Source organism: Aulonocara sp. 'chitande type north' Nkhata Bay, linkage group LG13 (genome assembly GCF_057382095.1).
Source record: "Aulonocara sp. 'chitande type north' Nkhata Bay isolate Kocher_YH1m ecotype deep benthic linkage group LG13, A_spYH_male_GT1.1, whole genome shotgun sequence".
In the NCBI taxonomy this organism is placed as follows: domain Eukaryota; kingdom Metazoa; phylum Chordata; class Actinopteri; order Cichliformes; family Cichlidae; genus Aulonocara; species Aulonocara sp. 'chitande type north' Nkhata Bay.
In genome coordinates this window covers 10,787,521-10,803,610 of record NC_141356.1, presented here as the reverse complement: position 1 = coordinate 10,803,610, position 16,090 = coordinate 10,787,521, and the positions used below count along the sequence as shown (strand labels likewise).

Here is a 16,090-nt window from a genome sequence, read left to right as displayed (position 1 = left end):
TGTTCCCATGTGTGGCCACTTCCCCTGATCATCCCTCTTGTGTATTTAGTCTCTGTGTTTCATGTAGTCTGTGTCGCGTCGTCTGTGTTTCCACCCTCTATGTTTCCATGCCCGGTCTATTGCATTCTTAGTCATAGCTTTACCTTAGTTATTCCCAGTTTAGGTTTCTGTTTAGCCACGCTATCCCTGCTGTATTTGTATACCTTGTCATCAGCCACAATAAAAGGCTCGCTTTTGTTTAAAGTTCACTCCCGTCTGCTCACCTGTGTTCGCACCTGGGTCCACCATACACACCACCGCACGGTCTGTCACAGCGGACCGTGACACTCACATAGTAAATGTTGTTGATTAACTTTCAGATTTGAAGTTTAGAGATTTGGTGCCACCATGTAAGTCCCCATGACAGAAACTGTCCATTTGTTTTTTTTCAATTTGACAATAATAATTACAGATTTTAAAAACTTTTTTAAAGCAAATATAGCCTAAAATGCCATGTCCATAGCTATCTAGTTTTTTCTTGAGTTACCAATATAAGTTATATATTAAAATTAATATATGGATAAATAAAATAAATAAATATAATATTCTATACAATTTTTAAATGTTTAAAAGTATTTTAAATCTGTCGTGTTGCTGAATTGCCTGAGCCCCCCCTCCTAATTCCTTTCGATTTGTTCCCCTCGTTGGTCATCTAGTCACAACTTACAGCGAGTTTTTTTGTTTTTTGGAGATAAAAATCATCTACCAGAACAAACTTGTGTGTCGTTGTTTCATCAAAACAAAAATTTCATGTTTTACAATATTTCACAAATGCATTAAAGGAAACATGTCCACACTGTTACCCATATTTACCGTATAAAAACAGTATAAACTGATATTTTTTTTTGTAATTTTGATCATTTGGTTGATAAACATGTTAAAACATTTTTTTTTTTTTTGGTCTTCATGTGCTCGAAAAAAGAAAACATCCAGTGAGCAGCAGCTCTCTTGTTGATGCCCAAGGTTAAAGGGGAATGTCCAGAATGCTTTAATTTGATTGGAAGACAAAATGATTCAAATAACTCATTACAGTCACAGTATGCAACATGCAACACATCAAACCTTGAAGTAGATGGGCAAAAAGACCCCACCGGCTGCCACATGTGACAGCTCAGAACAGGAACTAAGCCTGTCCACTGAGCAGTCTGGAGGTCACAGTGGAAACACCCACAGTGTACTTTTTGACTATGCTGAGGAGTTGAGCTTGTCTGTAGATTAACTATACAAGGATTAATTTTTAAACATGTTCAATGGATCACAGAAATATTGCAACACTGTCATTTAACTGTTAACAATTACACGTCAAATGGAACTCCGTGAAATTTAGACAGCACGGCCTCACGAAACTGGAGGAACATCTGGGCTTCAAACACCGTGTCTTTCATGTTGTTGGCTGATGTTTGCTACACACAGCTGAACAAAAAACACATAAAATTCAGTGTTGTTGAAAGGTTTTATGAAAACAGGGATTTTAAAACCTTTTTTTTTTCTTTACAGCTTTCTACAGGTTGTGTCAGCTCTCCAGTTTGACCAGTTTAGGAAGCTAAAGTTTTAGCTTCTTCCTCATTACACACTCTTTCCTCCCTTTACACCTCATTGCAAACAGACATTGAGGTGTGTGTTAGGTGGTCTGTGCTGTATGTGCGATAGTAACTCACTGTTCTCTGAGTGTGTTTTGGCTTCCTTCCATCAAAGGCTGATCATATTTTCAGCAGTGATGTGAGATTGGATCTAATTTCTCTGCTGAATTCTAAAATATTTGAACAATATTGTAAGCAAAAATAAAATTAAACATTTAAGCCTGACCTCTATCAGTTATTCAGAATTTACCAGACATGTTATGTCAGTTTGGCTTAGATGGATTTAATTGATCTCTGATTATGTCACACACCCCAGCAGGTCACCACAGAAGCTCGACACGCAGGTTTCATATTAGTACATTACAAAAACAAAAGACAAACAACACTTTATTTTTATAGAAATAAATACAGTGTAGGCTATAGCCGTCATTAGGTCATTAGTGTAAAAAGATGCATACAAATGGAGGCTCGTCTCCTATCCTGAGGAGGTGAGGAGATCAGACTTCTACCCAGGGGTCTCGAACACCAGTCCTTGAGGGCCGGTGTCCTGAAACTTTTCCATGTGTCCCTGTTGCAACACACCTGAATAAAATTTGTAGATCATTAGCAAGAGTATAGAACTTGACTGAATGCTGAAGTGGCAACCCCTTATCCTACTCAAGTAAATTTAAATAAATGTAAGTGTTTGGAAAAATGTACTTCTAAAATTACTTTTATTGCACTGTGTTCATTCACTCACAAGCTGCTGTAGCATGCATTCAAGTTCTATAGATTCTCGCTAATGACCTACTAATTGTACTCAGGTGTGTTGCAGCAGGGACGAATGGAAATGTTTCAGGACAGTGGCCTTCTAGGACTGGAGTTTGAGACCCCTGCTCCTGCTGGTCTCCTCTCTGCACAATCACACAGATTGTCCTGCCCAATATAACCTGCAGCTGTCGCTGTTGAGGCATTTTGAACAGAAGTTCAATAACGGTGATGCTTTCCAAAAAATAGAGGCTTTTTTAAAATAAATGAGACAGATGAGAATGGCCAGACTTCTTCAAGCTGATAGGAAGGTAACTCAATAACTACTGATTACTTCCAAGCGTCCTGCACCCCGAACCTTGAAGCAGATGGGCTTGTGCAGCAGAAGACCACACCAGGTGTCACTCCTGTCAGCTGGGAACATTTCTGCTTTCTTCTGGAGACCAAAGGAAAATCCTGGTATAAAATGTAATACTGCTCACGCAATACAATAAGTGGAAGAATGTCTGAAACACTTTCTGAGCAATGTGAAACTTATATTTTGAATTATTAAAACAGAAAATGGGACGTTAAACAATGGGTGTGCTGACAATTTTACAGCAATTCAAGTAAGAAAGAGAACATATTTCTGTGAGGTATGAATAAATTACAGCAAGATATGAAAAAATAGCTTTTGGAGACACATTTACTATTAATCTCAGTGGTGTTTAAAATAAAGGGATCGGCTCATATGAAGGAACAGGCAACCACAACAATGGACGACTTCTTGCACAGCAGAGGGATAGGGGAAGTTGCTGACACATCTCCGGGAGTGTATGTGTGAGAAAAGGGACACAAAAGACACATTGAAGGCAACAGTGGCATGACATTCGTGACTGCAGGCTGAATAAGCTGAAATCTATTGTGGTTCTTGTTCATACTGAGACATAGCAGGCTGTTAGTGGGGAATCAATTAGCTGTATCAGACTGTTTTGTTAATCCGTACAATAGTGGTCTACAATCAGTTTTTAAAATCGTTTATCTCTTTTATTTAATCTTTTGGCTCCTGTGGTGTTTGATTGTAAGCACTCAGTACCAGGGGAAAACATATTATTGGGTTACCTTATTGACATTGCTTTGGCCTACACAGCTGAATCCTGCCCTCTTTAACAGCCAAATAAAATAGTTTCTTCTCATTAGTCTTCCAATAACATAATTAACCTCACTCACCTGTCCTCGCCGAGAGATCACATAACTACCTCATATTACTTATTTATTCTTCCCCTCAGCTGTGGACTCTCCACTCTCTACAGACACCCCAGTCTCTCTGATATAAGTGAGAATGGTGTGAGAATATGAGAAAAATAAATTAATTTTATTTTGTAGCACAACCCACTATAGTCCTTGTGCCAGTCTCATGTCTGGATAAATGAGTAGGACTGTGTCAGGGACCCAGGAAAAGTTTTGGCCAAGTCTTTATGCAGCTCAGAATAATTCCATACCAGATTGGTCAAAGCTGGGATGGAGGCAAATCATCCGCTTTGGTGATCCCTTAAATGGAGCAGCCAAAAAATGAATAGGAAGATACTGGCTCAGAGTGTGAATCATTGGAGCTCAGTTTAATTTAGATATAACTTTTAAATTCTGTCCTATAATTTTATCTTTTTTTTTCTTTTTATGTTATGGCTGTTGGGAGTTGGCCCAACTTAGAAGTGATGGAGTTGATCCATATCCAGGAATTCTCGGAGGGATTTTTTTGACATTGTGAAAGGGAACATCTCTGGGCATTTCATACTATATTTCCATAGATCATATTCTGATCTAGATCCTATCAATTTTATAGGGATAATAAATAATAAATGTTAACAATTATGTTTTTATTTGTGTTTCATTCATTTTATTATATTTTTACACATTTATGAACCTGATAAAAATGAGTACAGTTGTTTCATGAAGCTAATCCAAAAAATTGAACTCCAACCATGCAGCCCTGTAAGAAGGATCCTCAATGAAGCCCATGTTTTTAAAGAGCTTGTAGGACAGCACATTGTCCTCTTCTATGTAGCAGAACACCGGGTAACCCTCAGCATGGAGTTTCTTGGCCAAAGTGCTGATCATGATTTTGGCATAGCCTTTCCCTCTGTGCTCTGGCAGCGTATACAACATTCCCAGAGCACAGTAATCACATACGAGTATCCAGGACACGGGCTGACCCTGGCTGTCTGTGATGCAGCATGATGGGAAGTTACTGATTAGGTTTTCAATCTTCCTGTAACCCTTCTCGTCTCCTCCGAACTTCCAGGTTTTATTCACCAAGTCAACGTGGGAAAGATTAAGAGACGAAATCCTCGACTCAAGCTCACTTAAAAAAAAAGAAAAGAAAAGTTGTTGAGAAGCAATATAATTTACATTGCTCTGAAGCATATTTCATGTGACATATGCACAGACATATGCTTTTCAGATTATACCTGTTAATCGCTGGCATGTGCAGATAGTTGGTGTCTTGCAAATACAGAAGGTGTACTAAAATATCAGTTTTGTATTTTACTCTTCTGTCACAAGACACTTGTTTGAGGACTGGTGCATGGGAAACATCAAGTCCTGTTGGACAAAAATAATTTACATTGAATACTTTGTTTGTTGTTCCTTCCTTGCAAGAGGTTAAACAGTAATTTGTAAAAACAGCAAAACAACATAAAAAGGTGTAACTATCATTAGGAAAATCACCATATGACCATTAAATAATGCTGATCCAGTGCTATCAATGAAGCTGTTGTAACTTACACTTCTTTAGTAATAATGGATCACACTGTACAAAGTGTGTGCTCTGTCTATAAAACTGTGTAAATAGTAACAGCTGTCAAATGTAGTGACGTAAAAGCCACCATATTTATTTCGTGCTTATTTTCTGCAGTGATCTGAGCTCACCTCCTATCATGAAATAAGTGCTCCAATCAACTGCATTCTCGTCTGTCAGCATTTTCCTCAAACTCTGTTCATCCGTGCTGTAGTATGTCACTTTTTTCATGAAAATCGAGGCACGCTTGTTCTGTGAAATAAACAAAAGCTGTCACCATCATGCGACATGGAAAGATTTCAGTCTTGAAAAGCTATCCACAGTTTTCCGACGGGATTTAAACACACCTCGGGGTCCGGTCTGCAGATGATAACTTTAAAATCAGGCCACGTATCGACCACAACTTCCAGTGTAGTCGGTTTGTTCCTGTTGATTCCGTACAGGAAACCGTACACCTGAAAGCCCGAAACACCTTTAAGCGCTGCTGAGGCTGTAAAGCACAAAGACACGCGGTTTATGTCGCAGATACCTTATAACTCTTCGGTAAGTGTTTGAGCAGAACTCCTTCAGCGACCTGCAGCTCGTCTCTGCTCAGGACCTTCATGTTTGGATAGTTGCACAGTTTTCTGACACTTTAACCTTTTCAGGTTAAACTGCGATGGCAATGATGACAATCAATGAAATGTAAATAGTTATTTACAGCACATGAAACTCCCTGTGGACTCTGCTGTGACCGAGATAAATATCTCTTCTGCTCGTTTTCAGCTGTTTTAAATATGATCTTTCGACAGTTCCAAAGACATTTGCGCGTCTTTGTAAATCAAAGACAGAGTGTGTGAAACTCTGGAAATCGCGGAAGTGATGTGAAGTGGACGTAAACGCTAACTGGACTTTTCCTCCAGGCTGAGGTTGCAGAGATTCGCACTTTCTAGACGTAAAATTGAAGAGAACGTACGATAATCATTGTCACCACCTCCACCAACGCTCTACGTTGCTCATTATTTTTATATTTGTTAAGTTTTAAATACAGACACAGTTTGTTTTGTGTTAAGCAGTAATAAATGACATCAAGATTTCAATTAAATGTCTTTCACTTTGGAGAACCATGGATAGTATTAATTGCACTGGTGTTTAGAATTAACGCTCGTGGGAAAGACATCCAACAACAGACCACTTCTTTATTGCACAGCAGAAGAAAAGGAGAAGTTGTGAAGGATACACTTTTGCTAATCATTGTTATACAAGAGAGCAAACATCAAGAGCGACTTTCATTGTTCTTTTTGTTAAATCTTCTGGCTCCTGTGTTGTTTGATTGTAAGCCTCATTGCCTGGGGAATCATTTTATTGGGTCACCTTACTGAATTTGGTGACCCTGCTTTGGCTTATAAAGCTGCCAAATAAAATAAATTTCTTCCACCTCATTTCTCCGCTTATAACATAATTAACCCCGCTCAGCTGTCCTCACCAGCAGATCACATAACTGTCTCATATTTACTCAGATGGGAACATTAACTGGTTCCTCAAGCCTTGGTCAACAGACAGGAGAGAACCTTCCAGTCTTGCCTACCTCATGGTTACACAGACAAGTTAGCTTTATTTGCTCCCCTCAGTTTTTAATGAAGTACTAAACTGTCCCCATTTTTAGAAGCATATTAGCTTCAGTTTGAAATGTTTGTACTTAATTATACTGTTAGTTGTTTTTTATGATTCACAGCTGATTTAGCCAGATAAATGCAAAGGGTTGTGTCAGGAACCCAGGAAGAAAGTCTTTATGCAGATCGGGATAATTCCACAACAGAGTGGCCAAAACTCGGATTGAGGTTAATGATCCGGTGTGGTGACCCCCTTAAAGAAAGCACCTTAATGAACAATACGAAGCTACTGAGTACAAATCAGTGCAGCTCTGTTTTATTTAAACTTCTCCTTTAAATGCTTTAATGTTATCAAAAGTTTACATCATTGTCTCTGTTGTGCAGGTAATGTGATTGATTTGATTGTTTCTAGGCAAAAAGTTATCAAAAGTGGGGATTGAGCCTATTTAGATAAGATTACTTTTGGAGTTGATCCAGGAAGTTGTGGAAAGGTTCTTTACTATTCTGAAATAGGGGAAAAGTGGACATTTCACACCATATTTTGACAAATATATCAAAATGAAATTCAGAGAAGTTGGCTTGAACCAAAAGCAAGCCCCAAGGAAACAGTGTCTTCTCCAAGAAACAGACCAGAAGTGATCACACTTTTATAAATAAGAGGGTTGCATTCATTTGAATACTATTTTTATAAATGAAGAAGGCGCAACGTGATACAAATGTTGGACGTACATATAAAAGATGTTGACTCTAATCTGAAAAACTGAACTCCAACCATGCAGCCCTGTAAGAAGGATCCTCAATGAAGCCCATGTTTTTAAAGAGCTTGTAGGACAGCACATTGTCCTCTTCTATGTAGCAGAACACCGGGTAACCCTCAGCATGGAGTTTCTTGGCCAAAGTGCTGATCACGATTTTGGCGTATCCTTTCCCTCTGTGCTCTGGCAGCGTATACAACATTCCCAGAGCACAGTAATCATACACAAGTATCCAGGACACGGGCTGACCCTGGCTGTCTGTGATGCAGCATGATGGGAAGTTACTGATTAGGTTTTCAATCTTCCTGTAACCCTTCTCGTCTCCTCCGAACTTCCAGGTTTTATTCACCAAGTCAACGTGGGAAAGATTAAGAGACGAAATCCTCGACTCAAGCTCACTGTAGAACGAAAAACCAAAGTTGTTGAGAAGCAATATAATTTACATTGCTCTGAAGCATATTTACAGTCATAGTGAAAAAATGTACAGTCTCCTTAAAGTCTAATATTTTATATATAACTACATAATAAACATCATTTGGTCTTGATTAGAGCTTAAAATAAGGTAAATACAACCACAGATCAACAAAACATAAGATAATACACTGTGTCGTTGTTTATTGAACAAATACCGAGCCAAAATGCAGAAGCAGTATGTGAAAAACTAACTATACTATTACTATTGAACCTGATCTCGCTGCAAAACATGTAATAAACATGCCGGTCCACCGTGTCCATTTGTCGCTTTGCCTCTCCAAGCCATGAAATGTACATGCATGTAGAAGTTACAGTAAGTTGCAGTAATCTGCAGTAAGTGTTTAAAAAGAGAGTACTAACACATTTACATCATGTAAATACATACTAGCCGACTACCTTAATAGTTTCTGACGATTAATGACCCTGCAATGTACTTAATACATTTCAAATTTTGGAAGGGCTAAGTGTGAAATGACCACTTGCCATTATGAAGGCGTGTTTTTGCCTTCATAATGGGTTTTACTATTTCCACTGAATGAGGAAGGTAAGCAGCAGTCAGATGTTGATAATCAAAGTATCAGAAGAAAGTGTGTAAACCTCTATAAAAGCAGAAGCTTGAGCAGTTTGCTGGTAAGGTGCCAAGTAGGAATAATATTAAAGAGGCAATTATTAAAACCCATTAGTCTGGGAAGCCAAAGGACTGGGGCACCTTGCAGTCTTTGAGTAGACCACTGTATATTCCTCTGTATATTAAAGCATTGTAGTGTTACATGTGGCGACATCTGGCTGACAGCTAAAGACTGGCCTAAAATGGGTCATCCAACATGATAATGATCCCAAGCACAGCAATAAATCTACCACAGAATGACTGAAAAGAACAGATGGAACAAAGTCCAGACCTCAACCTGACTGAAATGCTGTGGCAGAACCTTATTACACAGCTTCTGTTTTATGGCTTAGTTTCTGTTAGGTCATGACAGTGTAATATGTTGTGTGACCTAATTTTAAGACTTGCTAAAGACAGCCATTAAAAAAAATGCCGATATGTATAACCTTACAACTGACACAGGATGGTCTTTTTTAACGTGTTTTTAAAATCATAACTTATACACAGATATAACTTAAAGTGCATCTTAATTATCAAATTATACCTGTCAACCACTGGCATGTGGAGATGGTTGGCGTCTGGCAAATACAGAAGATGCACCAAAGTATAGACTTTGTGGTTCACTCTTCTGTCAGAAGACACTTGTTTAAGCATTGGTGCATGGGAAACATCAAGCCCTGTCGAATGGAAAGTATTCACATGAATTTCTTTCTCTTCTTTTTCCTCGCAAGAGGTTATCCAAGCAGTTTTGTATTTAATTCAGGAAAAATGTCCACATAAATATTAAACTTTTTATTAGAATATTGTACAAAGTGTGTGCTCTGTCTATAAAACTGTGTAAATAGTAACAGCTGTCAAATGTAGTGACGTAAAAGCCACCATATTTATTTCGTGCTTATTTTCTGCAGTGATCTGAGCTCACCTCCTATCATGAAATAAGTGCTCCAATCAACTGCATTCTCGTCTGTCAGCATTTTCCTCAAACTCTGTTCATCCGTGCTGTAGTATGCCATCTTTTTCATGAAATTCAGGTCACGCTTGTTCTGTGAAATAAACAAAAGCTGTCACAATCACGTGACAAGCGAAAGATTTCCGTCTTGAAAAGCTATCCACAGTTTTCTGACGGGATTTAAACACACCTCGGGGTCCGGTCTGCAGATGATAACTTTAAAATCAGGCCACGTATCGACCACAACTTCTAGTGTAGTCGGTTTGTTCCTGTTGATTCCGTACAGGAAACCGTACACCTGAAAGCACGAAACACTTTTAAGCGCTGCTGAGGCTGTAAAGCACAAAGACACGCGGTTTATGTCGCAGATACCTTATAACTCTTCGGTAAGTGTTTGAGCAGAACTCCTTCAGCGACCTGCAGCTCGTCTCTGTTCAGGACCTTCATGTTTGGATACCGGAGTTTTCTTACTAATGTACTTTAAACAACCTGCTGTTTTAAAACATCCCAATCCACCAAAATGGAGAAACCTTTATAAATTATTAACAGTTTAGGCAAAGTCCGTAGGGTTACGATATGACCGCATTGCTCCGGTTTGAACTTGTGAAATAAACGTAGCAGGCCACTTCCTGTCATAAAAAATAACTTTAACTTGAACTCTAACGTTAATTCACCGCCAGAAGTTTTTTTTTAAAAAAATGTTTGTTTTATCTGTTAGCGTGTTTATGGAGTGTTCAGGAAAAATATGAAATCTAAAATATATTTTTCCAGCTCAACAACTTAAAAGTGGGACAAAGACTGTGCTTGCGTGGGACAATGTGACGTAGATGAGTGCTGACAGGTGGTGTGAATTTTGTGTTTGGAGTTTAGCACTCGAAATACAAATGCACATCTCAGCTCTCCCTCTGTAGTTGAATAAGCCTAAAGTGAGTTTTCTTTTCTTCACTGAGTTCAACCACTTACAAGCAGTCTTTATTTGTTGTAGTTCCATCATATTCTGCACAGCTTATCTTATTGGTCACTTTTAATGGTTTAATTTTGACCTGCACTTGACCTGTGATCTGAACCCTCAGATTAAAGAGACTTTCAACAGGCTTCTGGATTGACTTTAACTGAGATTAATCAAAATGTAAGATAGTGTCTCAGAATGCAGGGCAGGTGGGAAAAGGGTTAAACATGCAGTGTAGTCCTACATAAAGTGGGAACCCTGGTCACCCAAAGTCCAATATGTTTTATAGTGTTAGACAAAAACTCCCCTCTTTTCCAAAGTGATTAAAAGTGTAACTGCTCTATCCACCAACTCCTTATAGATGTTGAAAATAATGTGAATGGCATTTTCTGTTGTCAGTCATGTCTGTCCCAGATTTGTTCACATTCTCCTTCCTCTTAGTCAGTGGGTAGGTATCCAGAGAACTCATCACCATCAACAACAACAAAGAAGCTCTATTGAGCTAAAACGTCATCCTTGTGTGCATTTACCACATGGACACGTTAAAGTTTGTGTGCAAGTTTGACTTTATTTCAAAACTGAATTATCTGGAAAAAAAAAGCAGCTCATGATCAGTTTGACTACACAACAGTTTGTTATTTGCTTGGTTTACTGATGAGGCAAAGTTGCTTCTTTAAAAATCGGGGAGACCTAGTTTGTAACACTGGATAGTGGATTTTGGAAATTTAAAACAAGTTTGATTAGTTAAGCAGTGCAGTAGTAAAGGCAGCAAATACTAATATTAATATATTTATTCCACCTACAGGAAAGTGCATTGCAGTCTAAGAGAAGATTATTCTGACACAAAGGTAAGATTTCCCAAGCGTTCTCGTTCTAGCGTCCCACGTAGATCTCAGTGTTGGCATTCATTCTTCAGTAACTCAATGGAATTAAGCCATGGGCGGCTCCACACTTCGAATGTGCACTGGTAGGGCTGAAAGGAAAAACAGACAATACATTTAACATTAGGATCTTTCAGGTGGTGTTATTTACACATATAAATGCTTTAGGTTTTTTTTTTATCCAATAGCATAATGTCTATTAAGAACATGAGTATTTAACGATCAGATTAATATGCATTACACACTCAAAGGGATTCACAGCAACATCGCGACAAGAGGGCAGCAGAAAAGTTCTATAAAACTATGTCAAGTATGCAGAAAAACTGTGATTTATTATTATGAAATAAAAAACAAAACATAGAAACATCAGAAATCAATTTGTTTCAGACGATCACTTTTCAACAGGACACCGGCCTTCAGCTGTAAAAAGATCTGCGTTGAGCAAATCACTTCCACTGTGAATGCAGCTTTAGTTACAAGGCTGCTGCATGATGTTTAAGAACAGATCAAATATCTTGCTTCTTTTGAGAAGATGCCATCAGTACCTGAAACTTTGCCTGATCTGTGTGGATTGCACACACTTGATCGACGCCATACTTTCTGCAAGGGGTCTTTACCATCTTCACAGTTATGACGTACTTCATGCCAGCGACCACTTGTAATGGGAAAGAAAATTGAATACAAGACTTACAGCAAATGAACCCCTCCTCCTTCTCCTCTTTAAACACCCCTACTGTCCCCTGTGAGCCAAGAAGCTCACCAATGACTAGAGAAAACACAAACATCAACACATTGCTACGGTAGCCTTGCCTCAGGTTTCAAGAGGAGAGCCAAATAAACTTTTAAAAAAACATGACTCATCAGCATATTAACCAATCTTTAGCAAAGATGTGCTTTTGTCGGGTTCCTTTTTTTTTTTAAACCCACACTGCTCTTTTGTTCGGGCGGGCCAATGGCTGCCTCAATACAAGCATAAAAAACATTTCCGACCTACTGTTAAAGCTAGGATGAGAGGATGAGAGGATATTAACGTGACAAATTACGAAGCCAGCCATATTTGGGGGAGTACCAACGCCATTAAGAAGGCATATAGCAAGTAAATTGTATGTAACGGCCTCTAGGACTTTAGTTTAGTAGTTAAAAGTGAAACCTTTGAAGGGCGCTTCGCAGGCCTTTTCTTAAGGGCTCACATCACTACGATGGTTTACTGGATGGCTTTCCCCTAAAGAACAATTCAGTTATTCACGAATCTGACCGTTACTCACCTGTGACTGAACCTTGATCACTTCTACCACTTGCCTGATGTACAAGTTGTTGCTGTCTCTGTTGTGTTGGATGACGGCGAAGTGGAGAGCGTTTTGCACGTCTTCATTGTTGATATCAGCGTCTGTCAAGCCCCCGACCGGGGTCCCATACCCAACGGCCAAAGCGGCCGCAAGGACAGTCAAAGCGACCTTCCACATCTTGTTTCTGTTGCCTAACAAACACACAGGAGACGAAGTGAAACACTCCCCACCGTGCCCTCCCAGTTATATCAACATGAACATCACTGTGCCGGAGGAGTGGCACATCTGGCAGAGATCTTGCAGCCAATCGGCAATCCCCACAGCAGAGAAATGTGACTACTATGGAATGTTAGGGTTGAAAATGATTAAATAAAGCTGTTTTTATTATTTTTATATACACAACGCAATGTGCTCATAAACGAATTGGCGCTCTGGGTTTTGAGGGTTAAAACGACTTGTCCAGTTGTATGTCTGGGCTGAAATATTGAGAATGAACATAGAGCGCTTGAGGGTTTTTGCTACATGCTTACACGTCACACTAGATAATGTTTAGAAGGATATTCTCTCGCCAAAGGGAGTTTGAACAGAATGTCCTGAACTGGATATATAGAATCAGTAGTAGGATAATAATAAAATAATCAAGGCTAGGCAGGGAGGTGTTTTCGTGTCTGTCTCTGCCATTCCTCGAAAAAAGAGCAAACAACGGGATTGGGATGACCGGATGTAAACAGAAGAAGAAGACAGACATAATAATTATTTGTTATTGTTGGGTTACAAAAACTGTACGACCCGATCAGGGTTATCCTTCGTGTGAAGACAGATGGCTGTGTTCACATCGAGGTCCTTGTAATTCCAACTCCAGAAAAATCAGGTGGCGAGAAGACAACTGTCCCCAAACCTCAGTAATATAAAAACAAAACTAGATCTCATTGATTTACTGTAAAAGGACTTAAGAAGTGAAAGTTATCAGGAATTATTCCAGTGTGTAAAAGAGGGTAAATTGTTTGGGAGGATTTGAGTTTGTTTGTTTTTTTGTCCAGTTCATACTCCAGACCAGTTGATGGCAGTAATGCCCCATCTGTTGTTTGCCAACCGCCAATAACATTTAGAAGGAGAATAATAGGAAAAGTCCAGCAGCAGAGATCACGTATGATCCAGGCTGTTGCTGTGAACTCGTTCAGGCTCTTTGCGTCTGCACAAACAGCACTCAACTGCCCACGGTTAGCTGCGGAAATCAAACAACTTATTTGATTAGATTTCTGCACATGCAACTTTTGAAGCGCTGGGCAGCGTTAACAAAAAAAATGGGGAAAAAAAGCATTCTTGACCTCTGTCCCATTGTCCAAGTCCATAGTCACCTGTGGACGCCCACTCTTGGAACAGCATGATGCAAAAACTGCAGATTTTGGAGTAGGGACGCACTTAACTCTACACTTTAGACGAGTCGGAATTGAACCCTAACCCTCACTAGGCACAAGACACTTTAACATCCCACTCGCACGATGTACACTTTCAGATTTTCAATTGAAAATTTCCAGATTGTTATAAAATTCACTTACTTACTGTACATAATGTCCTCTTTTTGTATATAATTTACTTACTGTATATAATGTTCTATTTTTTGCACAGTCGAGGAGCGTTTCAGGACACATTTCACTGCTTGTTGTACTCGTATAACTAGGCATGTGACAAATAAAGAATCTTGACTCTTAAATTTGGGTCCTTTCCTGCTTGCCGCACACAGACGTTTCATGACAGACACAGGGTGTACTATCTTTTTGGGTTTATTTTTAAATCATGACTTATACACAGATATAACTTAAAGCGAATCTTAATGATCAGATTATACCTGTCATACGTTGACATGTGGAGATGGTTGGTGTCTGGCAAATACAGATGCACCGAAGTATAGACTTTGTGGTTCACTCTTCTGCCAGAAGACCCTTGGAAAACATCAAACCCTGTCAAATGGAAAGTATTCACATTAATTTCTTTCTCTCCTTTTTATTAGGTTTATTTAGGTTATCCAAGCAGTTTGTATTTAATGCAGGAAACATGTCCATATGATTATTAAACTTTTTATTAGAATATTGTACAAAGTGTGTGCTCTGTCTATAAAACTGTGTAAATAGTAACAGCTGTCAAATGTAGTGACGTAAAAGCCACCATATTTATTTCGTGCTTATTTTCTGCAGTGATCTGAGCTCACCTCCTATCATGAAATAAGTGCTCCAATCAACTGCATTCTCATCTGTCAGCATTTTCCTCAAACTCTGTTCATCCGTGCTGTAGTATGCCATATTTTTCATGAAATTCAGGTCACGCTTGTTCTGTGAAATAAACAAAAGCTGTCACAATCACGTGACAAGCGAAAGATTTCCGTCTTGAAAAGCTATCCACAGTTTTCCGACGGGATTTAAACACACCCCGGGGTCCGGTCTGCAGATAACTTTGAAATCAGGCCACGTATCGACCACAACTTCTAGTGTAGTCGGTTTGTTCCTGTTGATTCCGTACAGGAAACCGTACACCTGAAAGCACGAAACACTTTTAAGCGCTGCTGAGGCTGTAAAGCACAAAGACACGCGGTTTATGTCGCAGATACCTTATAACTCTTCGGTAAGTGTTTGAGCAGAACTCCTTCAGCGACCTGCAGCTCGTCTCTGCTCAGGACCTTCATGTTTGGATACCGGAGTTTTCTTACTAATGTACTTTAAACAACCTGCTGTTTTAAAACATCCCAATCCACCAAAATGGAGAAACCTTTATAAATTATTAACAGTTTAGGCAAAGTCCGTAGGGTTACGATATGACCGCATTGCTCCGGTTGTGAACTTGTGAAATAAACGTAGCAGGCCACTTCCTGTCATAAAAAATAACGTCGTTAATTCACCGCCAGAAGTTTTTTCAAAAATAAAAATAAAAAATGCGTGTTTGTTTTCTATTGCGTAGGAAAAGATATAATGAAATCTGCTAGCGTGTTCATGGAGTGTTCAGGAAAAATAAATATAAAATATAGAAATATTTTTTCCACTTCTTGTATCGCAACAACTTTAAAAAGTGGGACAAAGACTGTGCTTATCTGGGACACGTAGATGACTGCTGGGAAGTGGTGTGTTTGGAGTTGAGTGCGTGAAGGACAAATGCACATCTCCCTCTTCCTCTGTAGTTGAATTAGCCTACACTGACTTCCATCTCTTACCAGCAGTCTTTATTTGCTGTAGTTCCATCATATTCTGCACTAATCTGCATAGTTTGTCTTTTATTGGTCACTTTTAATTTTGAGTACAGGGCGCCAAACCTGCACTTGACCCATGATCTGACATCAAGCTTCTGCGTTGACTTCAACTGCTCTATCCACCAACGTTTAGGTAGACTGAGAGCAGTGGGAGAGTGGTTAAACAAAGCTCCTTATAGATGTTGAAAATAATGTGAATGGCATTTTCTGTTGTCAG

The 16,090-nt window shown here is 39.1% G+C and overlaps 2 protein-coding genes and 1 pseudogene across 5 annotated transcripts; all 3 read right to left on the bottom strand.

Annotated features, from left to right (window-relative positions):
* Positions 1-3,072: 3,072 nt before the first annotated feature.
* On the bottom strand, positions 3,073-5,866 carry LOC147315695 (glycine N-acyltransferase-like protein 3). The gene is made up of 5 exons (XM_086258677.1): positions 5,672-5,866; positions 5,490-5,597; positions 5,274-5,394; positions 4,814-4,946; positions 3,073-4,707 (listed from the first exon to the last, which is right to left on the bottom strand). The coding sequence occupies exons 1-5, from the start codon at positions 5,744-5,746 to the stop codon at positions 4,302-4,304; spliced, it is 843 nt and encodes a 280-aa protein (XP_086114803.1). The 5' UTR covers positions 5,747-5,866; the 3' UTR covers positions 3,073-4,301.
* A 401-nt stretch (positions 5,867-6,267) lies between these two features.
* Positions 6,268-15,315, bottom strand: LOC147315693 (glycine N-acyltransferase-like protein 3). Of its 3 annotated transcripts, none has more exons than XM_086258676.1 (5): positions 15,241-15,315; positions 9,710-9,817; positions 9,493-9,613; positions 9,115-9,247; positions 6,268-7,887 (listed from the first exon to the last, which is right to left on the bottom strand). In XM_086258676.1, exons 1-5 carry the CDS (start codon positions 15,313-15,315, stop codon positions 7,482-7,484), a joined length of 843 nt encoding a protein of 280 aa, XP_086114802.1. In that variant the 3' UTR covers positions 6,268-7,481. The 3 variants fall into 3 exon arrangements, with proteins under 3 accessions (XP_086114802.1, XP_086114801.1, XP_086114800.1); XM_086258674.1 differs by lacking the exon at positions 15,241-15,315 and adding an exon at positions 9,892-10,186 and having other exon boundaries at positions 6,273-7,887; XM_086258675.1 differs by lacking the exons at positions 9,710-9,817; positions 15,241-15,315 and adding an exon at positions 9,892-10,187 and having other exon boundaries at positions 6,269-7,887.
* LOC147315694 (cystatin-like) lies at positions 11,017-14,596 on the bottom strand (annotated as a pseudogene). Its single transcript, XR_015124498.1, has 4 exons — positions 14,485-14,596; positions 12,605-12,826; positions 11,895-12,154; positions 11,017-11,441 (listed from the first exon to the last, which is right to left on the bottom strand). The product of XR_015124498.1 is annotated as a cystatin-like (transcript).
* Positions 15,316-16,090: the final 775 nt, after the last annotated feature.

Excerpts from the sequence above, each read along its gene's own strand:
- LOC147315695 (XM_086258677.1), bottom strand. The coding sequence starts at position 5,746 with ATGAAGGTCCTGAGCAGAGACGAGCTGCAGGTCGCTGAAGGAGTTCTG. Across the intron at positions 5,395-5,489 it reads TCTGCAGACCGGACCCCGAG|AACAAGCGTGCCTCGATTTT; the intron begins GTGTGTTTAAAT and ends TTTATTTCACAG. Across the intron at positions 4,947-5,273 it reads CACTTATTTCATGATAGGAG|GACTTGATGTTTCCCATGCA; the intron begins GTGAGCTCAGAT and ends TTTGTCCAACAG.
- LOC147315693 (XM_086258676.1), bottom strand. The coding sequence starts at position 15,315 with ATGAAGGTCCTGAGCAGAGACGAGCTGCAGGTCGCTGAAGGAGTTCTG. Across the intron at positions 9,818-15,240 it reads ACTTACCGAAGAGTTATAAG|GTGTACGGTTTCCTGTACGG; the intron begins GTATCTGCGACA and ends TCGTGCTTTCAG. Across the intron at positions 9,248-9,492 it reads CACTTATTTCATGATAGGAG|GGCTTGATGTTTCCCATGCA; the intron begins GTGAGCTCAGAT and ends TCCATTCGACAG.